The following is a 9,903-nucleotide window of genomic DNA, read 5'->3' as shown; positions in this document are numbered from 1 at the left end:
AAATTAACACTGCAATTGTATAATAAAAAAAGAAAAAGACTGAAGAACTGGTTTTTATTACTATTGACTCTGAAGGAGACGAAACAAGCAACAAATTTGGCTATATGACGTGGGAAATTGTTGATGTACATATCATATGCCTAAATGACCTGTAGTTGGGTTTCACCATTATTCCAGTAAACTAGTTTTTCTTTCCATTTTTCATATTACGGAGGGCCATAACAAGTTGTTGTCGTTCACCTTCTACCTCTGCAAATCTGAGACTTATTTCTGAATATCTGTCATGCATTTCCTTCAACTCTTCCTCCATGCTTTCGTTTCTATCTTTCAATGATGCTACACCTAACAAGCTGGAAACATCACATCCACCATTGGATTGGCTACTAGTTCGCGATGGAATAGTTTCCTGTAGTCAAAGTAAACACTCTCATTATAAATGGATGCAAAAGAACTATACGAAGAAGAGACGACGCTTTCCAAACTTGTGACCATTGACAATATATGATTGCGCATTGTATTTTCTTATCCGTTTTTTACTTTTTGCTGGAACTATGACTGGGGTTTGTGTTTCCTTTCACTTTTGATACAGTGGTACTTCCTGTTGTCCGTCTTTTTCATTTTATTATGAATATTGTCTACACTGAAAATTTCAGCTTATAGATGCCATGCTATGTCTAGGATATTAAATTGAAGTTCTCATGTTTCCTCAAAACATGATTTATTCTGCTGTTTTGGTGTTCATACCAACCTGTTCTAATTGTTCTGAAAAGGAGTCAGTTGATTTTACCTGATCTTTCCTGATTTCTGTGGTATTACACTGTTCCTTCGCTGGAGACTTTATGCAATTTTCAAGTGTAGCCTTTTCCAGTTCCTGTCAAATTAGCCACTGTTAGTACTCTGCCTTCGAGAAATACAAAATAATTGCTATTTATCTTTGTTGATGGATTTCAGGGAAGGAGAATGTTGAAGTAAATTACAGAGGCTTTTTCATGCCTTTCTAGCAATTCTGATTCACGCTCATGGTATTTTATGAGTTATTGAATCATAATATATACTGTTTAGAATGTAATGACACAAATGGTATATTCATGTAATCTTCTAACACAGGTATGAAATCTGGATGACAAATAACTTTATTACTTACCCTAACAAATATCCATAGGCTATTACAATTTATAAGTCATCAGGATTCACCATTGTCAAAAGGAAAACATGAATGCAATTTGACAAACATTTCTCACTCTAGACATCCTTTATATGCTGACTTTGATTGGTTCAAAATATATTTGATGTCACTACTGAAATTTCTTTGAAAGATGTGAAAGAGCTTCAAACTCATTCGAGTTGAGCAAGTTAATGATTCCATGTAGAGTCAGAGCATAGCAAGAAATGCATTTGATGTTATTGCACTCATTATATATAATTCTATCCAATGATTCTAATGGAAATATAGCCTCGTACTAACCTTTTCCTTTTTCCGTAAGTTTCCTTGTAATTTCGACATCTCTTTCTTCAGGCCTTCTTTCTCCTGTTCTAGTTCAAGCAGATGACTTTTGGCTTCGTTATTCGTTGTTCTCAGCTTCTTCACTTGTAATAGCAAGTTATCTTCTTTGGTTTTCTTCTGCTGTAACTGAGACTTCATGGAGACATTTTCATGCATGAATTTTTCTGCTTCCTTCCTCACTGCATCTAGTTGTCTCTCCAGATTTTCCTTTTCTGATTTCCATCTTTGGAGTGTTTCTGATTCTTTTGTAGTTGTTTTCTGATATGGTTTACTTCCAGAAATTGTTTCATTTTCTTCTGAGTGCTCTCTTATTGTTCTTTCATGTTTGTCTCTAATCATTTGAAGTTCTTCTTTGGCTTTCTGGAGCAATCCTTCTAAAGCTTCATTTTTCTGACGCAGATCATTAGCTTCGACAACTGCTTTATGGGCTAGTTTCTCATTCTCCTCTATTTTTAGTGACATCTCAGAAGAAATCTGTTTGAAGTCCTCCTGAAGTCGCTCAGTCGTATCTGCATTGGTCAACCTCATTTTCCTCAAGGCATCTTCAGCTTGTATGGCCCTCTGCTCCTGCTCAACTTTCAACTCAGTTACTGCTTCCAAATCTTCCTGAAAAATTTGTGCCTGCATTTCCAGTTCCTTCTGCAGGTTCTCAACCTGGAACTCAACCTCATCAATGATATTCAGGGACTCTGAGTATTGACGTGCCTTCCTTTTGCTTTCCATCTCCAAGCTTGCTATCTGGAGTTTGAGTTTCTTCTCTGCAGCCAAGCATTCAGCATAACTTTGCTCTAGTTCCATCTTTTCTGTTTCGGTTTGCTCGAATTTGGAGCTTATATCCTTGTTTTCTGCCTCTAAACTGTCGTAATCCTCAGTAAGCCTCTCAAGTTGCACTTTTATCTCTGTATTCTCTTTCTTGAGAGCTTCAATTTCGGAATGGAGAGACCTAGTTTCCTGCTTTAAAATTTCTATATCTTCAACATGTCCATGCTTCCTCTCCAGGTCTTCTAGTTCATCAGTTTCTTCATTATGACCCATCTTCGTTTTAGGTGATGCTGCAATACCCTCTGCACCATAGTGGAGGGCCTTAATTTTGCTTGAAAGTCGAGATATTTCTGCATTTTTTTGTTCCAATTTTTTGGTAAGATCTCTCATGGCGAGAACAAATTCAGAATTTGAATCTTCTGTCTTCTGTAGATGCAATTTCAACTTTTTATTTAGTTGCTTCTCATGCTGAAGTTCTTGCTTGGTCTTTTCAAGTGAAGCATTCATATTTTCAGTCTCTTTTGGCGTATGACTTGAAAATCCATCCTCACACACTGAGACCTTGAGTCGCTCACATTCTGCTTTAAGAGTGTCTCTCTCCTCCTTTAGGTAATCAATTTGCTCTGATAATTGCTGTCCTCTCTTGGTTTCCTTCATTATTTGCTTGTGAAGGGATTGCACTTCTAAATCTGAAAGTTCTGCCTTCCTCTCCAACACTTTCATGTGATTTTCCCTTGAAGTTCCTTTCACTCCATCTCTTGATTGGGCATCATTATAATCTGATTCCGCATCTCCAAATCTTCCATAATGTTCATCATGCACAGATGTCGCTTCACTCAAATCATCACTCTATAGGAGGGGGGAAAATGAAAAAGGAAAAGAGTTTTTGTTAATGCTATGAATCATTACATACTTCAGTCATTTTTAGTTTCTGAATCGTTCTGTACCCACAGACTTCATTAGTTGAAACTAAAACCAGGGAGGTTACATGGAGATCTTACTTCCGGAGATTTTGGGGTATCAGCATCCATATTTGGATCACATGATTCCTCTACTGGGGTTTCGCTATCTTCGTCATATCTGAGAAAAGTCATTAGATAAATGCTTTTCGGTTAAACTTCCGAGGGCCATATTCAGCAAAATTATAACATCAAATATAATGATCATCCTTGTTATGACTTCACCTTGAATCAGGACATCCTTTCATGTTCTGAACTGTGACCTGAATTGTAAAATTTATGTTAGTGCTATCAGCATAGTTTATGTAAGTCAGAAATGATTGATGCTGTGCAAGAGATGGAGCAGACTAACGTGCAACACTGCACCAGATTTTGAAGTCTGTAGAGGGAGAGTTAAGTTCACTGGTTTGGTAGCATCTGCTAGATCTGCAAAATCAATTGAGACTTCTCCGAGAAACCCCGATTTTGAGGACCCCTGTAAGTACCCCCAAAACATAATGTCATTTTTTAGTTTGCTATTGTAGATGACTAAAAAACTGCCTTTTATATTCATAGTTTGTGAATTGTATCTTGAGTGAAGATGGAGAAGAGTGTCACTTACCGTTGATACAATCACATAGTAGAACTTTTCTCTGATTCTTCCTGATTTGATCTCCTTGATTAGCTTTACAGTTTCGTATACAGGATTTTCCCAGGTGCAGGTTCCTTCAACAATTGGTGATTTTGATAATCTGACTGTAGGCTTTCCTACATCTACCGGAACCAGAGAAATCATGAGGCTTTTTGATTTGAGCTGCGGTACCTGCCATTATTTCAATACATAAGCCAAATCACAGGTGAGATAGGTATCCTTTCCAAAATCTTGAATTCATGAGTAATATCATCATTTCTATCATAGTTGCCCATTTTAGTATTGGTGACATTTTGCCGCAAGCACAAGGGATTTCAAACTAATATACGTAGTTGTATTATTTTGCAGAGAGGAATGAGGGCATAATCAACATGGTTCAAGATCTTCTCCGAAATATAAATCTTGTAAGTTACCAAAGACACTTGTAGTATTAAAGTTTAATGGACAGCACTTGTGTTTTTTTGCATCAACAATGTTGAGTTGACATACCTGTGTTGCCTGAAACTGCATCTTGAAGACTGCTTTGATCTTTTTCTCGCTTCGCTTGAACATCTTTCCTGCACCAAAATTCGGGAGGAGCTGCAGTGTTTTATGTAGGTAGTATCAGCCTATCAGATAAAAATGATTGGGTGGTTAGATAAACTAGATTATCAAGATTCCATGTTTTTTATATGCTGCAAAGAAGTAACAATAAGGTTACAAACGGATAGTTTCTGGGTTTTGACTTTTGGAGTAAGATCATAGGAGATTTGTTTCCTTCACAGCATGTGGTACCAGGAAACAGGCTGCCATTTCACTATATTTCTATTTCTCCTTATTCTAGAGTATTATATTATAATCATCAAGTAGTGGCTGTCATGAATAAGTTAATGTATTTTCTACTTTCTTGGTTAGTGGAGTAACTAATGTGTTTGTGCAAGAGAGGGAGAGGGAGAATGTGGGTAACATAGGAGGACTTGGTATTGTGAATCTTCTATACTGGATATAAAAATGGAATTACAGTGATCGGTCAGAGAATAATAATAATAATAATAATAAGAATGGAGGATCCAAGTGACTTGCAGCTTTACATGATGCAAATTGTGCCAGGCTTGTCACTTGGGAAAGTATGTCGCTCTCTTTTGCCTGTCGCTTTTCTCATTTCTTTTTCTTTTTCTTTTGTTTGGAGGAATAAACCCTCCAACCACCATATATGCATCAAATTTCTCTCTCTATATGTACCTTCGAATAAATGATGCAATGATAGTTGAGTGATGTGCTTGCTTGAAAATAATTACAATTTATGACTGTTCCACGTGGTAATTGTGCTTTGTCTTTTGTCGAAATAGATCTATCCGGTTATGTATGATTGTGGTGAAGTTGTAAAGAGTGTTTGAACTTTGTGAGGTTGGTAATATCACTAGGTGAGTCTTTATGTGTCCACAAAGGATGATATCTTTCGGTTGAGTTTAGTAATAAAATTAGGTAAATATTATCCTACTACTTGACAAATCTGCTCTATCTGGCCAAATGGAAGCTATCTTATAGAATAATAGTATTCTTTTACCAGCTAACTAAATCAATCATGCAATAACTATAAGTCAGTAGTTATATTATAATAATTTTAATTGAGATGGGTCTTAGTTGGGTGTGTGTCATGTTGGGTTTGGTATTAGGGTTTTTTGTACACGAGAAAGAAGCCGTGACAATTTTCATCATTTATGGTGCTTTAAATGAAGAATGTGAGTATGATTTATGATTCGGTTTGGTGCCATTAGGAACTTGTGAGGGATACATCCTTACAAATAATTGAGCATCTCTAATAAGCTTTATTATATTGGTAATCAGTGGGCATCAATTGGTGGATGAAAGCTGTGCTTGGGAGGGGTCACGCAATTAAATTTGATAAATAAAAAGTGGGGTCATCTTAATTTGCTGTAAATGTTAATATGAGTCCCATATTGCCTGCACAATTGATCTGGAAATTTGGACCGACACGTGAATACAAGTGCTGCTACTCTCTTTTCTCTACCATTATTTCTCTTTGGCTCTTCTTTATTTTAATCACTATTTTAGGGCTACTTACAGCAAGACGTGTTTACGTTTAAATTATTATTACTATTACTATTACTATTACTATTACTATTACTATTACTATTAATATTCAATTCTTCAAACAAGTCTAGTTGAAATTAAGGGAATAACAAGTTAAGATTTATTTGTTTTTGAAAAAATATAAAGTAGAAGCCCTCATTCGAAAAAAAGTTATAAGAACATTAGTATATATACATCCAATGTATGTGTATGTGTATGTGTATGTGTATGTGTATGTGTATGTGTATGTGTATGTGTATGTGTATGTGTATGTGTATGTGTATGTGTATGTGTATGTGTATGTGTATGTGTATGTGTGAATGGTTAAATACAATTATACAATTAGTGAAATAGATGAAGACGAAGACTCACCCTTCAAGATTGACGAAGTCCAATTAAATACAAATAAAATTATGACTATCGTCTTTGATTTTTTTGTACTGCAACTTTTTCTCTGCTTTTTCAATATGTTTCGCCATTGATGGCTGAGCAAATTTAAAGCAGGACCGCATCATTTATGGTGCTTTTAGAGCATCCACAGCGGCGGACGTCCCGCGAGGGCGAGGCGGACGCGGACGTTGCTTGCGGACACCAGAGTTCCGTGGATTTCCGACGACGCCCGTCGTGACGTCCGCCATTGCGGGTTCCCGATGGACGTCTCGATTTTTTATTTTTATTTTTATAATTATTGTGGATGTCCTTAGGGATGTACGACATTGTGTAGTGGGGTGTCCTTATGACGTGCCAGTGCAATGTGATGTCCTTATGACATGGCAGGAGGTGTTTTTGGGATGTCCGTCGGGACATTCGTCCCACTGTGGATGCTCTTACTTTTTTATTCCTATAGCTGCTTCACAAGAAAACTTATTTTTTTCATTAATAATACTTCATTCATCTAAAAAAATAGTTTCATCTTTTTATCTCCGCGCATCTGCCAAAATTAGTCTCGAAATAGAAAGCTACTCTCAAATTTCTACTTTTTTTATATTTTTATCTCATAGTACTCCATTCAAATTATCTCTTTCTCTTTTATACTTTTTTAATTTCGCATTAAAATTTGTATTATCCACCAGCGTAACATTTTTTGGTGGATAGATAGAATAATAAAATAAAAAATAATCTGAAAATGCAAAAATAAAATAAACTAAAATAAATAAATTGATAAGAGAGTAAAAGAGAAAATTATAGCTATAATCGATTTGCCTTGGTTATTCAGTTTTTTAAAACTATTTTTAGGTGATTCTTAGCCTAATTTTGGGGACCGCCGTCTTATAAATTAATCTGTCACCGGTAATTCTTTTGATAGTAGGGAGTGCTAAATTATGTACTAACATATAACAAATTTTAAAAGATGTTTTGATGTAGTAATAATCATAGTACAGTAAGTACTCAACAATTACTACTACATAGGTCAACACAAAATACCTACATAGAAAGCAATTACTTTGGGTTTTGTAACAAAATTTATGCTCTTTATAATATACTGTAAATAAATTAGATTCTTCAACATAAAGCCGATTATCATTTGGGCTTATGAAGATTGCCTTCGAAAGATGAAACAGATTTCTTGTTTTAAAAACCTAGTAGTGAATAAATCCATATGCAAGGAGTCACTTTGTCCCAGTATTATTTTTTATTTTTTAAAAGAAGCGGGCAAAGCCCGAATACAAAGACAAAATCAACGAATATAAGCAACACCTAGTCTGTCATGCAGCAACCAGCTATCAGTGGCGGATCAGGATTTTTAGTTCGGGGGTACAAAGTTGTATAACAAATGATTATGATATAAATAAAAAAACATTAAATATTAAAATAATTTAAAATAGAAAGAATTTTTTTTATTTGAGGTACAAATATAAACATAATAATATATAAAATGATAAAAATAATAGAGTATAATATAAAAAATTCAAAGCTTTTAAAAAAAGTAAGAATTTTTTTTATTTAAAGTACTAGTTTTACTACAAATAATAACACATAAAATGATGACAAAAGTATTGAGTAAATTATAGAATTAAAGCAATTAAAAGGTAATAGAGCATAATATGGGAAATCAAAATCATTAAGGCAGTAGTAAACAACCTAATATCTAGAAAAGAAAATAGGACTTCAAATAATTACAAAACTAAAAAAACAAATTACATAACAAAAAAAAGAAAATATGACTACAGAATTAAAAAGTAAGAGTGCAAATTTAGGACTAGGCTAACTAATAATTACATAACTGAAAAGGAGAGAGTAAAAATATAATAATGCAATAGTACATAACTAAAAACATTGAAAATGAGAGTAAAATTTTCAGGCTATGGCGCCTCAAAAGAATCGAACCCGGGATAGTGATAGAAAATGAAGGGGAATTGTCACCCGACCATCAAAATCGAAATCCTAGAGTAATCCACGTACCCTTTTCACTGTAGAGCGACAATTGGTAGAAGTTTCAAAGTGTCCCAAGATCATGGCCACTCCAACAAAATTATCACTTTCTACCTTCAACTTACGGATACCTAGAGACTTGGCCAAATGTAGGTCGTGATACAAGCATCAAATCTCTGCAGTTAGAATAGAACAAACTCCAATGTTAACAACAAAGACATACCTCCATAATCCCGCTGCTTCTCTAATCAGACCTCCCCAAAGGTATAACCCGACTCATTCTTTTAAGGAGGTATCAATATTCAATTTTAAATGATCAAGCGGGAGGTCGCCCACCCACTAGCATAGGCGGTCTGGACAATCTCATGTCTCCTGGGTTTGTCAATCTAGCTTCTTCCACATTCTTGGCCATAGTGAGAATCTTCTCCCAGTTTTTAAATACCTCGTTTCCTATTAAATGTGTTTGAGATGCTGCAAAGGAATGGCACCAATTTTCTTCAAGTTGATGGAGTATTTGATTTAAAATGTCATTTCAAATATGGATGTAAGTGCATGGGTTAGACCAATTAGTCCGCTTACATTAGAGAGTTAGGATTGAAAAACTATAATCCAATTAGAAATCAGGCTAGCACGTTCGGGCTGACGGGTTAAGCGGGTCAGCCCAATAGGTTGCACAAAAATAATACTAATTTTTACTTATTTTTCATTTGTCATGGTCAGTACACTCTTTCATTCGAACAATCCCTCCACATTTTTTCTTCTTTTATCTCTGAAAAATATATCATTATATTAAAGATATAACTGTCTCAAACTAAAAAAAAATACAAGTTTTCTATATAAATAAGGTCTAAGAAATATAAATCTTTACAACTAATAAATAATTAAGATAACTTCAATTAATAGTTTGTAGCATGATTAGCCCACTGGGCTAACCCGAAACTAAATGTTTAGGATTAAGATTATAAATATTACTCCCTTTGTCCGTGAATAGAAGTCCCGTTTTTCCATTTTAGTTCGTCCGCGAATAGGAGTCCCGGTTCACTTTTACCATAAATGGTAATAGGTCTCACCTTCCACTAACTCATTCTACTCACATTTCTTTTAAAACTAATATATACAAGTCGGACTCATATTCTACTAACTTTTTCCACCCACTTCTTAACATTTCTTAAAATCCTTGCCGCCCATAAATATGACTCCTAATGGCGGATAGAAGGAGTAAACAAATAAAATTACAGCCTAATAATTATGCACCTATTAGTTCGTAACCCTAATAAGATTAGCCCGAAACTCACTGAGCAGGCACGATTGATATCCATAATTTCAACCCTAGTCAAAAGCATGACAAGACTAATATTCCAACCAAACTATTATAGTACATCGTATTAATTATTTTTTCCTTCATACTATTAAAATACAAGTCTAATATGGAATCAACACACCAAAGTCAAAATGAATCGCATGTGAAAGTACCAAATAAAATTCATGTCATTTACGCTTCCCCATTTGTGGAAGATTACAAATCATAATGACCTTGTATATTATTCACCCATTTTTTGAAATGCTCCATAGCTTAGATTAGAGTAAAGCGAGTGTTATAA

At 34.8% G+C, this 9,903-nt stretch overlaps 1 protein-coding gene across 3 annotated transcripts; it reads right to left on the bottom strand.

Moving 5' to 3' along the window:
* Nucleotides 1-40: 40 nt before the first annotated feature.
* Nucleotides 41-4,990, bottom strand: LOC121748186 (sarcolemmal membrane-associated protein-like). Of its 3 annotated transcripts, none has more exons than XM_042142412.1 (9): nucleotides 4,927-4,990; nucleotides 4,346-4,464; nucleotides 3,827-4,027; nucleotides 3,578-3,700; nucleotides 3,451-3,488; nucleotides 3,268-3,346; nucleotides 1,466-3,115; nucleotides 788-871; nucleotides 41-406 (listed from the first exon to the last, which is right to left on the bottom strand). In XM_042142412.1, the coding sequence occupies exons 2-9, from the start codon at nucleotides 4,406-4,408 to the stop codon at nucleotides 182-184; spliced, it is 2,463 nt and encodes an 820-aa protein (XP_041998346.1). In that variant the 5' UTR covers nucleotides 4,409-4,464; nucleotides 4,927-4,990; the 3' UTR covers nucleotides 41-181. The 3 variants fall into 3 exon arrangements, with proteins under 3 accessions (XP_041998346.1, XP_041998345.1, XP_041998344.1); XM_042142411.1 differs by lacking the exon at nucleotides 4,927-4,990 and adding an exon at nucleotides 4,557-4,907; XM_042142410.1 differs by lacking the exon at nucleotides 4,927-4,990 and adding an exon at nucleotides 4,561-4,907.
* Nucleotides 4,991-9,903: the final 4,913 nt, after the last annotated feature.

The sequence above is a fragment of the Salvia splendens genome, chromosome 9 (assembly GCF_004379255.2).
Source record: "Salvia splendens isolate huo1 chromosome 9, SspV2, whole genome shotgun sequence".
In the NCBI taxonomy this organism is placed as follows: domain Eukaryota; kingdom Viridiplantae; phylum Streptophyta; class Magnoliopsida; order Lamiales; family Lamiaceae; genus Salvia; species Salvia splendens.
The sequence above is the reverse complement of the archived record's forward strand: the minus strand, read 5'-3'. Positions and strand labels throughout refer to the sequence as shown.

Coding starts and splice junctions, on each gene's coding strand:
- LOC121748186 (XM_042142412.1), bottom strand. CDS start 4,408: ATGTTCAAGCGAAGCGAGAAAAAGATCAAAGCAGTCTTCAAGATGCAG. Junction 4,028..4,345: donor TGCAGTTTCAGGCAACACAG/GTATGTCAACTC, acceptor AAATAATGGCAG/GTACCGCAGCTCAAATCAAA. Junction 3,489..3,577: donor AATCTGGTGCAGTGTTGCAC/GTTAGTCTGCTC, acceptor TTTACAATTCAG/GTCACAGTTCAGAACATGAA.